The 18,779-nt window shown below is 32.5% G+C and overlaps 1 protein-coding gene and 1 pseudogene across 1 annotated transcript; one reads left to right on the plus strand and one right to left on the minus strand.

The window, feature by feature from the left end:
• Positions 1-9,533: 9,533 nt before the first annotated feature.
• On the plus strand, positions 9,534-10,944 carry LOC114191217 (small ribosomal subunit protein mS80 (rPPR6)-like; annotated as a pseudogene).
• A 5,971-nt stretch (positions 10,945-16,915) lies between these two features.
• LOC114189750 (uncharacterized) lies at positions 16,916-18,231 on the minus strand. Its single transcript, XM_028078422.2, has 3 exons — positions 18,028-18,231; positions 17,697-17,914; positions 16,916-17,616 (listed from the first exon to the last, which is right to left on the minus strand). The coding sequence occupies exons 2-3, from the start codon at positions 17,852-17,854 to the stop codon at positions 17,289-17,291; spliced, it is 486 nt and encodes a 161-aa protein (XP_027934223.2). The 5' UTR covers positions 17,855-17,914; positions 18,028-18,231; the 3' UTR covers positions 16,916-17,288.
• Positions 18,232-18,779: the final 548 nt, after the last annotated feature.

Here is an 18,779-nt window from a genome sequence, read left to right on the forward strand (position 1 = left end):
CCTAGCTTAAGCAACTCTTGGGTGATTAATTATGTTAATCTAGTTTGATGATGGGCGTCCCACACATGCCACATGACAAGCCCTTAGTGGAGAGTTTTCTTACAAAGGTAGTGATCATGTGTCATTGTCCTATTGAATAAGCTTTTACTAAAATGGCTTTCCACATGGCACTCCATGAGAGTAACACTTGTAAGATCCAAGAAAATAATTAAAATTTAATTATTATTTAAATTAATAAATAATAATTCATACAGAAGTGAAGTCTTACACAATTGATTAGAGCATTGTTATGGTTGAAGGTCATGTGTTTGATTCCTAGTGTGAGCAATTGGTGTGATTTATATTTTATATTTTACCGATGCATAATTGGTTTGAATATTTGTTTGTAATGTTTGTTATTCATGTGAATGGCAAGATAAATATGACAGTTTGTTTGGTCTAGAACTTTATGGTGGTGAGTTTGAACCTTGGTTAAAGCAAAAGTATGCTAGTTTTCTCTTTAGCATTTTTGTGGTATATGCGAAGATGAAAAGTTGAAGGCACATTCATTGAATATGATCACAAGCATAGAAAATAAAGGCTAATTAAAAGGAAAAGGTTGAGTGAGATTTTTTTTGTGCAGCTCAAAATATTTTGTTTTAATGTTGTCTTAATAGGGAGAACAAAGGGTTTTACTTAGCTAAGTTAAAATTTGTTTGTGAGGAGTGGTGAGGTAATGTGAGTTTGGTGAGAGAGTGATCAGAAGTTTTGGTCAGGACAGAAAGAGCAAAGAAGCTTCGAGCAAAGTTAGAGTGGTCTTGTTTTAGGAATTCCAGATAAGAGGAGTTGACCTCCTTTTCCTTTTTGTTCTTCTTTTCTCGTCATTACTGTTAATTGGGACAATATTTGCAATTTGGATTATGCATGTTCCATTGATGAATAGCATAAGATATCTAAGTTTTAATAGGGGATCCCATGTTGGAATGGTGAAATGTTTTTATTTTGTTTAAGTTTTGTAGGTGTAAAGGGAAATTAACCATGATTGAGTGTGATAAATTTTTCCGTACGTTCGTTGGAAATCATGAGAGTGGGAATGCTATCTTGAACTACTTGTTTTCAGGTTAGGAAAATCTTAGTGGGTGACTTGTTGATTTCTATTTAAAGGAATGGTATGAATTTTGTCTATATCTAAAGTTGTACTGTTGTAGTTTTGAGAAAAAAACTATGTTTTGGTTATGATAGCAGAAGTGATCATATGAAAAGGTGGTATGCTGTTTTAGATCAATTAAGAGTTAGTTATTAAATGAGTTTTGTTCAGAATTCATGGCTTTGATTTTGGATGTTATTATGGTTAAATGTTAAGGGCCAATGTGATGATATTTTAAAGGCATGCGAAATGTTAACATGGAAATAATCTATCTAGAAAATTATTGTTTTGTTTTTGGTTCAAGAGTTAAGTGTAGAATTTTAGTGGTTAATTATGGTTGCATGACTTTGAGTAATGCATGAGTTATATTAGGTGGCAAATATTGAGTGGGTGCAGACCTAATTATGATCAAGTGTAGAAATTCTTTTATATTCAAATTGGTAAATTTGGTGAATGAATTATGTTGTGTTGATATGTGTTGAGCATACATTGAAAGGTTGAAAGGTAAGAAATAGATTTCTTGTGGAGGATTAAGTGAAACTTTTATAAGGTAAAGGGTTTCTTGGTGTTTTCTAAGTTTGGGCACTTTAGTGTTAACAAATTAGGTGTTTTTACGTTGTTTTCATATTTTTGGGCGCGTTTGCCGGGTTGGGCAAGCCAAAATTGTGAGACTTTGGGCGTTAAACGTCAATTCTGGCACTAGATGGTGGAATTGTGATACGTTGGGCCTTGAGTGTTGGCTTTCTAGAGTTGGGTGGGGAAATTTGCGAGACAAATGGCCCTATGCACTAGCGCTTAGTGTTAGGTTGTCTATTTTGGTTGCTTTGCTTGGTTTGAATGTATTTGCAAGTGCTAAGGTGATACTATAGGTATGGTATGTTGTTATGAGATTCTTTGATGAATATATGACATAATGTGATGATGATGATGATGTATGGATAATCATATGACGATGAGATTGTATGCATGTATGTATGCATATGATGAATTGTAATTGTAAAGTCAGGTTGATCCTTTTACTAGAGGGCTTTGGTGAGTCAATAAAAGTGTTTCTCTCAGCCATAAGGGTTTGACAATGAGCTTAGCAAGAATGCTCCTACCTAAGGCTTTGGTGAGCAGGTAGAGTTGTTGCTTGTAAGTCTTATGGAAAGAAGGGGAAAGGCCCTTTCCATAAGGCATTGGTGTGCTAAAAAAGGTAATGGTTGGTTATGAGAGAAAGACATACTTGATTGACATTAATATGACTTGGTTGGGTTTATGGACACATGTGATCATATGTTAGCAGTATATTGTTATGTGATGATTTATCTTGTTAGCTCACCCTTGCAATTGTTTGTATTTGTTGCGATGATTGTATAACTTGTGTTATATGGGAACAAATGTTGATACAAATATAGTTTGAGATGCATAGACATCAGTAGACGCTTTTGGGAAAACACGGGAGATTTTAAACTTGGCAGTTTTGTTTTATTTGCCATGTGCCAAACTTTTGGAAATTTTATAATCGAGACCTTTATTTTTTTCAAGTATTTTATTAAGTTTTATTCAATAAAACTTTGAGTGGTTGTTTATTAAATAAAGGTTTTGGAAAGTTCCTATTTATTTAGGATGGTATCAGAATTGTATCGTGGTTTTATGGATGTTTTAAAAATTACACTTGATATCCTGAAAGAGGTGTTACAATAGTGCCATATGACAAGTTCTCCTTCATCAAGATAGCATTTTTTAAGGTTTTGGTGCACTTTTGAGACACATCCTTCTCTTTAATAAATAGAGGTGTCTCCCTCATGTATTTTCACTTTTGGAATTATAATGTTATTCTGCCAAAATATTTGTTTACCATATCTTGTCTCTTAGTCACTACTAGAACATCCCTAGATGTCCCTCTAGCCACCCTTTTCTAGAGTTGGTTCAACCTCTCTAAGAGCACCATCAAACACCTCCATTGCACCATTCCACCATCAAAACCAAGAGCACATCCTCTCATACACCAAGCTTTTGCAAACTCACCACCATTCATAGCTTTATCTTCTTACTTTAGCCCAACCTAGCTTGAGGAGGAAGGTATCGCTACCCTACAATCCAACACGCATGAGACACCATTCAATTTGGTATATGACATTGATGCCATGGTACCTGTAGAAGTATCCACACTGACTTGGAAGAAAAAATCTCTTTCTCTTGAGGTTTCAGAAGAAGGGTGGAGGGTTGACCTTGATCTTATTAATTAGGTGTGAGAGATAGCTCAAATCACGAGTGAAGTGGTCAAAAGAAGGGTAGAAGCAAGGTGTAAGACAAAAGTAATCTCGAGAGGGTTTAAAGTTGCAAACTTGGTATTGAGGAAGCCCATCAATGACAAATAGCAAATAAGCTCTCACCTAAGTGGGTGGACCCATTTTGGGTGAAGGAGGTGCTTACAAACCAGAAACCTTAAACGACGGAGAAATTTCGAGAACATGGAACACAACCAATCTCTGTTTCTACTTTAGTTAAACACTGAGCATTTTTCTTTTGTCTTTTTTTTATCTTTCATTTTACTCATTTGTTTTAGTTAAAAACTATTAAATTGTCATACCTTTTGCTATAATTTGTTAATCAAGTGCTTGAAAATTTTTTTGAAACAAGTCCGTGAAGAGGCCAACACCCTACTTAACCAAAGACTACTTGAAGCAAGCTAACACCCTACTTAACCAGAGAATATTTGAAACGTGCCATCACCCTACTTAACCAAAGACTTCTTGAAGCAGACTAGCACCTTACTTAACCAAAGATTGCTTGAAACATGTCAACTCCCTACTTAACCAAAAACTTCTTAAAGCAAGTCAGGACCCTGCTTGACCACAAATTGCTTAAAGCAAGATGACATCTTGCTAAAAGAAAAAAAAGGGTTAGAGGAAGCCTGCACATTAGACATACATGATCTGACATTAAAAAGAATAACACGAGGTACATCGTAAAAGCCGACTATATATGCTTAATATTTGCATGTCGAGGGCTCATATATATTCCGAGATACAACACGAATAACATGATTATGTCAAAATGACTTACAATATCTATATACTGAGGGCTCAAATATATTCCGATATACAACAAGAATAACATGATTATGTCAAGCTCACTTACAATATCTGCATACTAAAGGCTTTGATATATTTCAAGATATAACATGAATAACAAGATTATGTGAAGATAATTTATTTAGAGACTAAAGGCTTGGATATATTTTGAGACACAATGTGAATAACATGATTATGTGATGAAGGATTGAGTTGGTTCGTTTTAGATTTTTTAATATGGTTAAGGATTGCTTAAGAAAACATAGTGAAGATTCCTACTAGACATTAAGATAGCAACTTCAAAAGGTCAAAAGGGCTCGTATGGCTAACCAACCCTAGAGATGATGATGAATGTCACCAATTGTTATGCAAGATAAGGCCAAGGTGGAGACCCTACTTGATATAAATATAAGTGTCAACACTCGATTCGTCCATACAAATAAAATGATTTTCAAAAATTTAAAATGTAGTAAATAGTAAATAATAAAAAGAAGTAAAAATAAGTGTAATGAGGTGTATGAAAAGAATAAAAAAATTAAGAAGGTTAATTAGTTAGTTTAACAAAGAACTAAAAAATAAAAAAATAAAAAAAAATCATTTGGGTCCAACTTTTATAATAATAAGGAAAACCAAATTTATTTTAATTACACCCTATTGTTCCTATTCTTACCACCAATTCTATTTAGTAACCCGATCTCCATTTTATTTTCACTTTCCTTCACTTTTCTTTTCCACCCCAAGCCCAAAGCTCACACTCATAAAAGTCTACTAACCTCACTAAATTCATAATACACCACGAATTCACAAACCTCACATACTACTCATGCACTACATACAAAACTCACGCACACACCTAAGGTCATATCAATCATGCACACACTTAAGGTCACACCACTTACTCTCACACACCTCACAAATCCCAATCCACTCTTGAATGCCATGTGGCACTCTGATTAAACCCACACCCGTCTTCGCTAACCAATTCATGCATAGGGATGACAACAGGGCGAGACGGGGACGCATTTTTCTATTTCATACTCATTCCCATAGAAAAAATTCATCCCCATCTCCATACCTAAACCCAACGAGTATCAAGCTTTTCTCCCATCCCCATCCCCACCAGATAACATGTATAATCTCGTACTCATACTTGTATCCATTTTCTTACCACTTTAATATTAATTTTAATCAATTTTTACAAAATAATAAAAAATCATGGTAAAGTAAGCATAATATTATCAAATATTCAATATTAGAAGGATGATTGCTTCTTCGATATTAAATACTTTGAAATAAATTATAATTGTTTACATTTTAGATTAGAATACCAAATAATATTTAAATTCATGAGAATCAAAATATTTATTAATTTTGCAAACATTAATGAAACCTAATTGATAAAATTTAAAAATATTTTTAAGAAAATACAAAATCAAAACAAATATTCAAATTAAAATATATTTTAAATGTTTGTTTACTTCAATTTTTTAAATTCTAATGAATCTCTTTTCTATACACTAATAAAAGTTACAATACATCACTTGATCAAAATGACGCAAAGAACAAATAATAAACATAATAATAAAATTTTAACATAGATATTGTATCTTTTGAATTCCAATATATGTTGGATAGTGATAAAAAAATATTCACGACAATTACATTAAATTTTTATATTGTAGTAAATAAAAATTATTTATACAATTATAGTGAAAAAATTACACTATGATTGATAATTAGTTAGAAAATAAAAAATAATTAGATAAAATATATCGAAATGGTATTTCACATGATGAAAATAAACAACAAATAAAAATGTTAAAAAATTAAAGCATGTGTGTCTTATAAACATTTTGAGAGACTATTGAAAGAAATCGCACAAAGGAAAACAAATGTATAATTAAGGGTATGATAAGATGAAAAATACCTTAAAGATCTAAGAAAACTTTTCAAATATCAACCTATATATAGTTGAGAAATAACAAAAATTATTTTAGCGAAACAAAATAGTTCTTCAAAATGAAACAAAAATTAATAATAATAAGTAAATAATTTTTTATATTACCTAGTAAATGAAATGTTTATGCTATCAAACACTTAAATTGAGAGCATTAAACATCTCATGTGAAAGGAAAATATATAATAAATAAAAATATTAAAAAATAATAGAAATATTCAAATGTGAGACATAAAAAAATTTTAATCGACATACATCATTTTAACATAATTACATAAATGTTATGATAAAATGAAAAATATATTAGAGATGTGAATGAATTTTATGACAAACCAAATAATTAGAAGAAATAAATAATAGAAGGTATATTATATATATATATATATATATATATATAGTCACCTAATTAATTGTGAATATTTTAATAATTTAAACAGAAACAGAAATATAGTGGGGACGGGTATTAAGAATATGTACATTCTCATACACCCGGTACCCAATTTAAAAAGTCGAAGATTCTCGATACTCATACCTAATCAATGCGAGGATTTCTACCAAGATAGATACGATTTTATTTGTCATATCTACTCATGCAGACACAACCAACTTAACTAATTTCTAACTAATTCATACTCTCATTCAGACTGACGCTTCACTAACCATCCTATACTATAAAACTAAAGAGGAGAATACTCAAAGGAGGATTTTTGACGATTCATTCATTCTCTCCAATAGGAATCCCTCCAACAGAATTCATATTTTAGGGTTCCTTCCTCCAATTTCTTCATTTTTTCTCTACATTCCATTGACTAAACCATCTCCGAATTTCTGATTTCTTCTTCAGGAAACCCTCACGACGTTCTTCACACTTGCATTTACAACTATTAAAGTGTAATGCAAATTCTAGAAGAATCTATAAAATCCTAAGATAAAAGTATTAAAATGTAATGAAACTTCTAGAACAAAGTAGAAAAGCCTAAGATAGGAAGAAAATATCAAGAACATTCTACATAAGGAAAAATCTAGAACATTCCACCTATATACTCAATCATTTGAGGAAGGATATAAACTAAGACCACATCTAACAAATCACTACAACTACATACTCCTTCCAACTACAACTTCCACATTCTACTATCTCCACAATTTTCTCTATCCCATCAACTATTCCTTTCACAACCTCAAAATACTATCAATAGCGACGGAGCTTCACCGCGACCTCCTCCGACGAGTTTGCCATTTTCTCCATCTCTGATTTATAGTATCCATCAAGTTTCGTTCAGCGATTGTGTTAACGCCTAGGGTTCTTCATTGGAGCAATCGTGAGGGGAGTTCTTCATTGCGCACTGGATTCCTTGATAGTCGCTGTCGTTCACGATTTTGCCAACCACTGTTGAAATCTCTTTGGATTTGCCACAATTTGAGCTCTCGTTTATCACGCGTTTCGGCTCTCCACCATCAACATCTACAAGGACTGTCGTTGCTTTCTCTTGCAAGAGTCACCATTCATCGGAATGAGTTTCCACTTCAACAAAAGTCACTTCATTTAATCTCAGCATTAGTGACTTCGTCGCCAGAAGAACCTTCGTGGTTGCACCTCCAATTGCATAGCTCCTGCGCCAGCAAGCTATTTTTCAGTTCTCATTGATTGGATCTCTTGGAACTTTGGTTGCTCCTATTGAGTTAATGCAAACTTTTGTTTGCAGGTGTGAGGCTGAATGCATCCTAGAAAAAGGTACGCATCTCTGGTTTTTAAACAAAAAGTGCTTTGAATCTGTGTTATATTATTTTTACTTGGATTAAATATATATTTTGTTCCTAATTTTGTTTTTTTATTTAATATGGTCTTCATTTTTGTCAAATTTTGGTTAATTTGATCTTTGTTTATTAACTGTGTTTAAATAGTTAACGTTTTTTAACAATACATGTTATATGCCAACTTCTGTTTTTTTTTTAATTTTTATTAATTCTTTTAATTTCCCAAAAATTGTCTATGTGTCAAGTCACAATTATGCCACGTGTCAATGTTAGTGCCACGTGTCAATGCTAGTGTCACATATCAACTTTTGGTTATATTATTTCTTTTTGTTCAATTTAATCCCGATATTCGTTATTTTTGTTCAATTCAGTCCCTTTATTCATTATTGTTGTTTAATTTAGTCTCAATTTTTGTTAAAATAGAACAAATTTTTCCCTTTCAAGTTGAGACTAAATTTAATTTTTCATAAATGTTATATGTACTATACCTAGGCAGACTAAGGCTAGTACATGGCCAAGACCGGCTAGACATAGCCCCACAAAAAGCAGAACCACATAGCGGCCCAGGCCACCTACTACAAAGAATAATATGTTATAAGTCGATAACACCTAACTTAGAATGCCGCAAACAAGGCCCTTAGTACCAACATACGCTAACACAGGGCCTGGGCTAAGCCTAGGCTCATCTACGATCCAAATATTGGCCCAACCCATAAGAATGGAGGACATAATTAATAACCCTATAAATACATGTGGACCCAACAATTAAGGGGTACGCTTTCATTAATTCCCTAATCTGAGATTTGACTTTTGAGAACCTTTTTGCTGACTTGATCGTTGGAGCCCTCTCTGCAGGTAACTCCTAAGGATCCTGGTCGTATACGCTAGCAAATGGCATGTGCAAGTCGAGAAGGAGCGGACTAGAGAGTTCAAGGATTGAGGTAAGGCATTATTCATGTTCCCTAATACCTCTCATTTGTTCCCGCATGAATATTATATTTGTCTTTTAAAATTGACATTATTATTTTTTATTTTTGAAATTCAATTATAAATTATTATATTTAGTTGTAAATTGAATATAATTCTTAGATTCAATTTTTAAATAAAATATAATTATCTAAAATATTATTAAATATTTTAAAAATATATATTAACATTTGTAAAATTGACATTGAAGTTTAAATATTTAATATTTTTATTGCATTTTAGATATTAAAATTTAGGGTTAATTATGTTTTTCGTCCCTCAACTATTGCTAATTTTTAGTTTTAGTCCCTCATCTAACGTTTGCACTATTTTAGTCCTTGACGTTTTGAATTGGATGGAATTAGTCCTTAATTTTAAACTCTGTTAATTTCATGTGACAACTGTCAAATGGAATGGCACGTGAGGATCCCGTTTTCAGTTGACTAAATTTTTTTTCGGATGTGGTTATTTTTTTGGTAACGTGTGAGGGTTTGTTCCGCGCACTGCTCCACCACTAGCACTGCCACATTGGTTCCTTCTTCCTCAAAGTCTATGTCCACCATAGACAACCACCGCAACACCCACCACAGGCACGCCTCGCCGGTGTTGGCAGCGGGCCTTCTCCTTCGATTTCTCTCTACTACGCACATTCTCCAGAAGAAGAAGAATGTGGACGTGGATACTTGCACGAGTAACACGTGTTGTAGCTGGTTCTCTAAACTGCTCATCAATTCACCAACGCATCTCTAACCCTAGCTTTTCCAAAATCCCCAAATCAAGTTTCCCCCAAAATTTTCAACAACCCTCAGTTTTTCTCCACTGATTCCACACTCACCCTCGATGATGAGCTCTCACTGGATTCTTTAGAAAACGGCGGTGACAGACATTGCGTAGAAGAAGGAGACAAGTACGAGGTTGACGTGGACAAGTTAGAGAGTGTGTTGCGTCTTTTTCAAACTAGTGTTGATGGGTCCTTTGAGTCGTGTTTGGATGATATGGATTTGACTCTACATCAACAATTGATGTCAAAAGTAATCGAAAGTCCGCTTGTTTTGAGTGAGAATCTGATAAAGTTTTTCAGATGGGCATGGAGTGAAAGATCATTGGAGGTGACCACTCCAATGGTGGAGTCTCTTGTTTTGGTGATATATAGAAATGATGTGAGGAAGAAAGAGGCGTACTTGCTGTGGGTTTTGGTTAAGGAGATTGGAGAGAAGGAGAGTGGAATCCTCAATGAAAGGATTCTCAACGACTTGATACTTTGCTTCTCGAGGTTGGTGAAAGGGAAGGCTGCATTGGAGGTGTTTGATAAATTTGAGGCCTTTCAGTGTGTACCTGATGCAGATACGTATTACATCACAATCGAGGCGCTTTGTCAGTGGCGTGCTTATGATTGGGCTTGTGGGGTTTGTGAGAAGATGGTTGATGCACAAGCAATGCCTGATGGCAAGAAAGTTGGTGCCATTTTGTCTTGGTTATGTAAGGCCAAGAAGGCTAAGGAGGCCCATGGAGTGTATGTGGTGGCAATGGAGAAAGAGAAACGGCCACCGATGAGTACGATTAGCTTTTTGGTTGGCAAGCTCTGTGGAGAAGATGAAACTATTAAATTGGCTTTGGAGATGCTGGAGGATATCCCTGAGGAGAAGAGGGGGTGTGCGATAAAGCCGTTTATGGAGGTTGTTCGGGCATTGTGTAGGATTAAGGAAGTTGATAAAGCCAAGGAGTTATTGGTGAAGATGATTAAGGATGGGCCGTGTAGTAGAGGACGGAGAGGAAGGTGGAGAAGCCAGAGGCTGCGTAGGAGAGTACGATGGCAAGGCCAAGTAAATGGTAATCTGCTCGAAGAAAGCCAAGAATCTTGGATTTTCTTTAGGCAAAATTCCATCTGCCACAAAATCCTTACCATCTTTCAACACCCTTCCGGTTATCCTGAGAACGCAAGAAAGCTCCTCCACATAACGGATGAGGCAAACCCTCGCGTAAAAGAGAAATCGAAGGAGGAGGCCCGCTGCCAATGTCGGCGAGGTGCGCCTGTGGTGGGTGTGTCGGTGGTTGTTTGTGGTGGCCATAGACTTTGAGGAAGAAGGAACCACTGTGGCAGTGCCAGTGGTGGAGTAGTGCGCGCGGAACAAACCCTTACGCGTTACCAAAAAAATAACCACATCCGAAAAAAATTTTAGTCAATTGAAAACGGGATCCTCACGTGCCATTCTGTTTGACAGTTGTCACATAAAAGTAACGGAGTTTAAATTTGAGGACTAATTCCATCCAATTCAAAACGTTAAGGGCAAAAAAAAAATTAGCAATAGTTGAGGGACGAAAAACATAATTAACCCTAAAATTTAAAATGTTTTATATTTAAATGATAATTTTATAACTATTAGTTTACTTTTCTAAAATATTTCCAATATTTGAAATATTTTTAAATATCAATTTTAAAAATATAAGTATTTTAGAATATAAATATTAGAAAACCATATTTAAATATTATATTCTTATAATATTTTAAATAATTGTATTTTATTTAATAATTAAATATAAGAATTTTATTCAATTTATAATTAAATTTAATATTTTATATTTGAATTTCAAAAATAATTAATTAAAATGTCAATTTTAGAAAAAGTATTAGTATAATTTTCATAAAAGATATTAAATTTGGTGTGAATCTGAAAGGGATAAAATTAATTCATTAATCAAAATTAGGACGAAAATGAACAAAAATAATAAATATATGGAGTAAATTAAACAAAAATAACGAATATAGGAACTAAACTGAAAAAAAAAATATAATCACAAACTGACATGTGACATTGACATTGACACCTGACACAATTGTGACTTGACACGTAGACAATTTTTATGAAATTAAGAAAAAGATTAAAAAAAATTAAAAAAAAAATAAACAAAAAATTAAAAAAACCAGGAGTTGACACATGACATGTATTGTTCAAAAACGTTAACTATTTAAACATTGTTAGTGAAAATTGACAAAAATTTGACGAAAATGAGGACTTAATTGAACATAAAACAAAAATGAGAACCAAATTGAATAAAAAAAAACGAAAATAATGATCAAATATATATTTAAGCCTTTTAGTTGCTTACATTTAAATTTTAAGTTTTTGGTTGAATCGGGATGGTGTAATGGATTAATTTGGAGTGCAATAAATGTTTGATTATTAAGTGGGTTAGAATTAGTGCATTTAAATTGAGATAGGGACTCACATGTTCAAGTTCAAGGGTTCGGTTTTCTTGGAATAAAGGTTTATTGATGTGTAATGTTTCGATTACTTGCTCCGGGGGTATATGATTAGGGTTGGGCAAAGCATACTGAACTGCACTGAACCATTAAAAATTGTACTGAACTAAAAAATTGTTCGCCTGAACTGCACTGAACTGAAAAACAGTTCAGACAAACTGCACTGAACTGTTTTTTTGCCTAACAAACTGAACTAAACTGCACTGCACTATAATATGAACTAAACTATTATAAACTGAACTATTGTACAAACTGCACTATTTTTAAACTGACCTACACTATTTTTGAACCGTTTTTTAACTAAACTACATTAATTTTGAACCAAATTGTACTATTTTTAAACTAAAATATACTTCATCATTTCAATTTTTAATAAATTATTACATCAATTTAAATTGTTGAATTTTTTCTTCAATTTTTTTTATAGTTTTGCTAATAAATTTAACAAGTATATTAATAACAAATTAAGTTAAAGTATTTTCTGCGATACATATTCATATACAATAGTTTAAAATTAATGTTTTTATGTAAGTAAAGAGTATTTTATGTATTTACAATATTTTTAAATTTAAATAAAATATAAATTTAGTTAAAACACTATATATTTAAAACTATAAAAGATATATTTGAAGAAAGAAATAAAAGATAGATAAAATTATATAAAATTATATATAATATCCCATGATTTTGTTATGTATAAAGTGATAATAAAAATAAAATTTAAGATATTATTTATAAAAATTAATTCTCCCACTATTATACCCTCTTCCATTAATAATAGTAATTATGTGATATATAAGAAAAACACATTTTCAAGAGGAAAAAAGGAAACTATAATTAAAAGAGGCAGATTTTATTTTGTATTCGGTATAAAAAAAATATTTCAAAAATAAGTGTTTGAAGTAATAAATTTTCTTTATCATAGATAATTATATTAATTAATATAAATTATATATAACACTATTTTTTATAAAATGAAATAAATATTACATACTATTTTTTATAAAATTAAATAATTAATATCAACAAAATTGTAACTTACAATATAACCATACAATTGTTACTTAAATTTATTATTATAATCTATAACAATATATAAAGGGAATTTCCCTTTTTGTGTCCACATTTCAAAATACCCATTTTACCCTTAATTATTTTAAAATTTAATTATTTTATAAATAATTTACTTTTAATCATTTTTTTTGAAATCTCTTTTGTCTTAAACCACTATTTAAATTTTCTTTTTACGTATCTTTTTTTTTAATTTTATATTTAACAACTATTTTAAAAATTATATATTTATTATTGATCATAACTTCAATTTTTTAAAAATTAAAAAATGCGAACACACCAGCGCGACAACCCCTATGGGTTCGCTAGTATAACCTAAAGAGTGTTACATACTTTTTCTTATTAGTGTACATGAAATGAAAAAAAAATGAAAGAGCAAATTTTGTCCATAGTATACATGAGATGAGGAAATACGGCCAGTGTTGTACATTACTAGTACTAGCTAAGCGTGAAGCACTGAGAAAAAACTAAAATGCAGTTCGGTTCAGTAATAAAACAGTTAACTCATTTAGGTTTGGTTTTTAAAAACTGTACTGGACAATAGTATAGTTCAATTTTTAATACAACCAATTCAATTTATTTTAGTATAAAACAATACAATTAACTGTAGTACAGTACAGTTAAATTAATTATGCCCAACCCTATATATGATTAGTGAAGCCATGATTTTTTTTTAGTTGTTTCAAAATGCATGATTTGATTTTATCTTAAACCCATTTTGTTTGGTTGGATTAATATACCATTTTAAAGCAGTGAGAAATATACTTTATATATTCCTGCAGGTGCCTAGACTGTTCATTTGATACTTTATATGACCTTTTAATACACTTTTAATGATGATTAAATGGACCCATGTTTTCCTTTAAGAAAAATAACCAATGCTGGTCTTATAATGATATTCCGTTCATATGATAAATTGATAAATGGGTATGTGACTTTGTGATTAAAGTTTAATATTATAATTTAGGTATAATTAGTTGCAACGTACCCAGTTTCGTCCTAATGTGTCTAAATGGTACCCGCTTTTAACTTTGCATCTACTTAGTACCCAAATTAGTTAATTTGCATCAATTTGGTCCATCCCGTTAAGTTATAAGAAACGTCGTTAACAGATCAGTGATATGGCATTGCAGAACGAATACGTGTCAATGAAAATAATTGTACAGTGGCAATTTGTGGATAACGTGTCATGCCCTATTTGAATTGATTGTCCCCATTCAAAAAGCCCTAATTTCCCATTACCGTCTTCATCTTCTTTTTCATTTTTTCGCCAGAAAGCTGATTTGTTGTAGGAGTAAGGTGGCGAGTGAAGTGGAAAATGTCGCATGGTTTTGATCATTCATGGCCGTCTTGTTCATGTGGGTCACATAACCACAGCGTTTCTGCTCTTTGTTCTGTATCTAGGTCATGGGTGGAATACCACATCTCCTTCACACTGGCATAACCCATCTCCTTCAAAATACCCAAAACACCATTAAATTAAACCACACACAACATTCAACCACTAACCCTAAACCCCACCATCCCAACAACAAATAATGCAATCAACGACAAAAACAAATGGTTTGTGCCCCTGCAATCCCAAATAGCTGCCAATTTGATGTCAATTACACCTTCAATTTTGTCCACAACGCATGAAATGGCCCAAATTTTGTAAACCCTAACTCTAGAAAACCCTTATTCTATTATGTTCCCAATTCGTGCCTTTTTTTCTTTTCAATTTCCTCTTACGCTGCACTGTTCCACATTACACACTACTCTTGTGCCACGTCATAACATTTTTTCTCACTTAGCTGGTCAACTCAGTCAAACGTTATCTTATTTAACGGAGTTAACGGAAAGGGACCACATTGATGCAAATGAACTAATTTGGGTACTAAGTAGATGCAAAGTAAGTGGGTACCATTTAGACACATTGGGACGAAACTGGGTACATTGCGACTAATTATACCTATAATTTATGCTTATAATGGAACAATAGATTACACTATGAGGGAGTTATTTTGTGTGCTTATTACCTTATTTGACCATTATGTTTTGTGTCATTTTTATATTTTTACCTCTTCATCACTACATGACACAATTAAAAATTAATTATCACACTACGAGAAATATGCTTATTATCTACGCTTAGAATTCATAGATAATGAACAATTTTCGTAGATAGTTTGACGTTATCTACGAAATAAATTTCGTAGGTATTGAGCTGGTAGGTAACTTTATCTACAAAATATGCATTTGTAGGTAATTTTATCTACAAAAATTATCTACGAAGGTAGTCGTAAGAAAGAACTTTACTTATGAAAATTTTTGTATATAAGTTATCTACGAAAATCTTCGTAGATAAGTTACCTACGAAAATCTTCGTAGATAAGTTACCTACGAAAGTTTTCGTAGATAACTTACATACGAATTTTTTCGTAGGTAACTTAAATATATAAAAAAAACATATTCTAGACTATATATAGAAACTAGTGCATTTATTAACATTTCATACTCTTTAGCTTAGTGGTAAAGCATTTGTCTACAAAAATTAGTGGAACCATATATAGAAATCAATGATGTAATTAAAACATATAGTGGTTGGCTAAGTGGCAGAGCATTTGCGTGCTATCAAACATCTCTTGAGTTCGAACCCAATTCATCATCTCTAGCAGAGTTCTAGCTTGGTCTAAACCCTCTTCACATCCATTACATGAAGAACACGTTCCATCACTTGGCCAAGCTTTTGAAATCTCAAATCCCTGGCTTCTACAAGTAGGTAGATAAAATAACATAAAACAAGTAGGTAGAGTACAAAAACAAATACAAATAACTAAATTAGATAGATAAAATAATTGGAGTAAATACATACAAACTTACCATTCACACAAAACAATATCTTCATTGTCCCCTCTGATTTTAAATAGATTTCAAGACATACACACTATCTTATATTATACAAGTAGAGGCTATAGGTACAAAAGAAAAATGCTAAGGCACTTAATATAATGAGTTCATAAGAGTTAATTGTCAAACCTCAGGTTATGTACTAAAGTCCACTGAAAGATAAAATAAAAATTTACAAGTGACATATAAAAAAAATGTCTGTGATAACATCAACAAACCATGTGGTATTACATGTGGCATTAGCAGAAAAAACAAATTAGTGGCATAATGGTGTCAAGGCAGAGTAAACAACATAAAGGTGCTCTAAGTATATACCTTGAGATGATGTTATTTTTCAATCAACCTTTGGTTCCATATTTGAGCTGCAAGGGATGGAAAGGAAGATCAACATCTATAGTGATGTTTTCCATTATTTCTTTTTGAATGGAAAAGAGATCATGGAAGAAAGGATTACAATTTTTAGATAAAAAGGACGTTTTCCTTATTTTGCTACTTCTCTTTCTTTCTTTTTGTGATTAGCCAATATTTATGTATCAATGTTCAAACTTGCAAGTCCAAGTATTACAAGAGAAATTCCCAAAGAACAAATTAAATATACTGAAAATTTTACAACATGAAGTCTCATTGATAAGCCCATTCATGTTCGATGTATGAATGGTTTGAGATTTGTTTAATTTCTACATATTTCAGCCGAGGAAATAGTCTATGTCCACATTCAAACACCATTTAAATTTTGGAGCTACCATACTTTACATTTTTTCTCCAGTTATATTTAGCTCTGTGAATGGCAATATATTATATATAACATAATATGAAAATGTCGAGATAACAATCAACATCAAGATTGAACTAAATAGACATTAAGAAACCCAAAATGAAAGTGGATAGTGATAATATACTGAGTAAATCAAATCCACAATTACAATTTCATTCAAATTTCTTAAACAACCAACATACTAAAACCACTTCACTATTCAGAATCAACCTGCTTTATATCCTCATAGTAATCGCTAAATTCGCAGCTCGATCATAAGCCCTAAACCAAAAATAACAATAAAAAACTGTATGAAGAAAATGGTGGATTGAGCGGTGGAGACGTGGGAAACAAAAGAAGTAGCAGTTTTGAGCTGTTGAAACCAAAAACAGAAACATGTGTTGAAGAATAAAATATTGAAGGAAGAGAGGGAGACACAAGGAGAATCATTGTCCCACCGAAAAAACATAGCGGCATGGTTGAATTCTCTCCCTCTTCATCCTCTGTTCCTTAATCATCCTCGTCCAACTATCTTTTTCCTCCACGCAGCCCCCCAAACTCGACCCTGACAGCATCAACCTCTTCGGCGAGGCCCACGTTGTCACCAACAATGACGTCGCCCCCCACGTGCGCCTCACCAACCCCTCCCTCTCTTCCTCTGGTCTCTTTTGCCGCCCCGAGCCCCTCGTCGATAATGAAGAAAGATGAAACACATAATCTAAAACGAATCCTCTAATGGCAACCTCACCTAAGTACACTTGTTTGCCACAATCCCTGCAAATATCAAAAACCACATAGCGTGTTCAGACACAGTAGCATGTTATCACAAAGCAAAACTACCAATATCCACTAACCAAATGTGTGATTCCCATCTTCTAGTCCTGCGATAAAAGTGATGTCGCGATACTACGAGCTTTGCGACCTCAGTCCATGACGACTTTTCTTCACCAGCGGCTGTCGCGAAGTGATCCTCTGCTCGTGCTGATCCACCTTCGACGAGAAGTCCAGCCATGTCAACGAGGCTCCCGAGTTGGTCGCCGGAAATAGTTGGATGGTGCGGACAACAATAACACTACCCACAAGGCCATAATGGAATTGCAAGTGATAGGAAAAAAATGTGAATCGAAAAGTGAGATTTATAAAGAGAAAGGCAAGAACAATAACTACAATGATGCTAAATCTTACTTGAAGTAGCGAAGAACACTAGCAAAATTGATTATGTCCAATCGACTCAACTGTTACACAAAAATCATTTGGAAATGCGAGAGTGAGAGTGAATCGGGAAGGAGTGGGTTTAGGATTGAGTTTTTGTGAAATGAGAGGATCAAAGCTGTTAGTAGGGCAACGAAAAACCCTAATGAGGGTAAATGGTTTGTGAAGAGAAACCTACGATAAAAAAAATAAAAGAGAAAGGGTTGAGAAATCAGAGAGGGAACAAAACGCAAGAAAGAAAAGTTTAATAAAAAAAATTATAATTCTTATATACAAGTTATGTTCATAGGTAACCTCTTTTATAAATAATTTTGATATATATTTTTTATAATATTTATTTTCTGCCATAATTTTGTAGGTAATATTTTGTACGAAAAAATCTCACCAAAGTTCGTTATGTTTATCTAAGAAATTTTCGTATGTAATTTATTTTTTTGTTACCCATGAATTTTAATGTTATTTACGAACTTCTTTCATAGATAAAATGAAATTATCTACGGAAAAAATTTCATAGATAATTTTTCATACATAATAAGCAATTTTTTTGTAGTGTCATGTCAAGTGTCAGACTTGCTTGATAATTAAATATTTTAATCTTAAATGAAATTAATTATCAGATTAAATATCAAACTTAATTGATAATAAAATATTTTTATTTTAAATAAAATTTGATTATCATGTTAAGTCTTAGACTTACTTGATAATTAAATTTAAATGTTTGAATG

The sequence above is a fragment of the Vigna unguiculata genome, chromosome 7, assembly GCF_037176805.1.
Source record: "Vigna unguiculata cultivar grain cowpea cultivar isolate G323 ecotype 2 chromosome 7, ASM3717680v1, whole genome shotgun sequence".
In the NCBI taxonomy this organism is placed as follows: domain Eukaryota; kingdom Viridiplantae; phylum Streptophyta; class Magnoliopsida; order Fabales; family Fabaceae; genus Vigna; species Vigna unguiculata.

What these genes read in the sequence shown, in the direction of transcription:
- LOC114189750 (XM_028078422.2), bottom strand. Translation starts at nt 17,854, where the DNA reads ATGGCTGGACTTCTCGTCGAAGGTGGATCAGCACGAGCAGAGGATCAC. An exon ending in AGATGGGAATCACACATTTG is followed by an intron (nt 17,617 to 17,696) that starts GTTAGTGGATAT and finishes TGATATTTGCAG; the next exon opens with GGATTGTGGCAAACAAGTGT.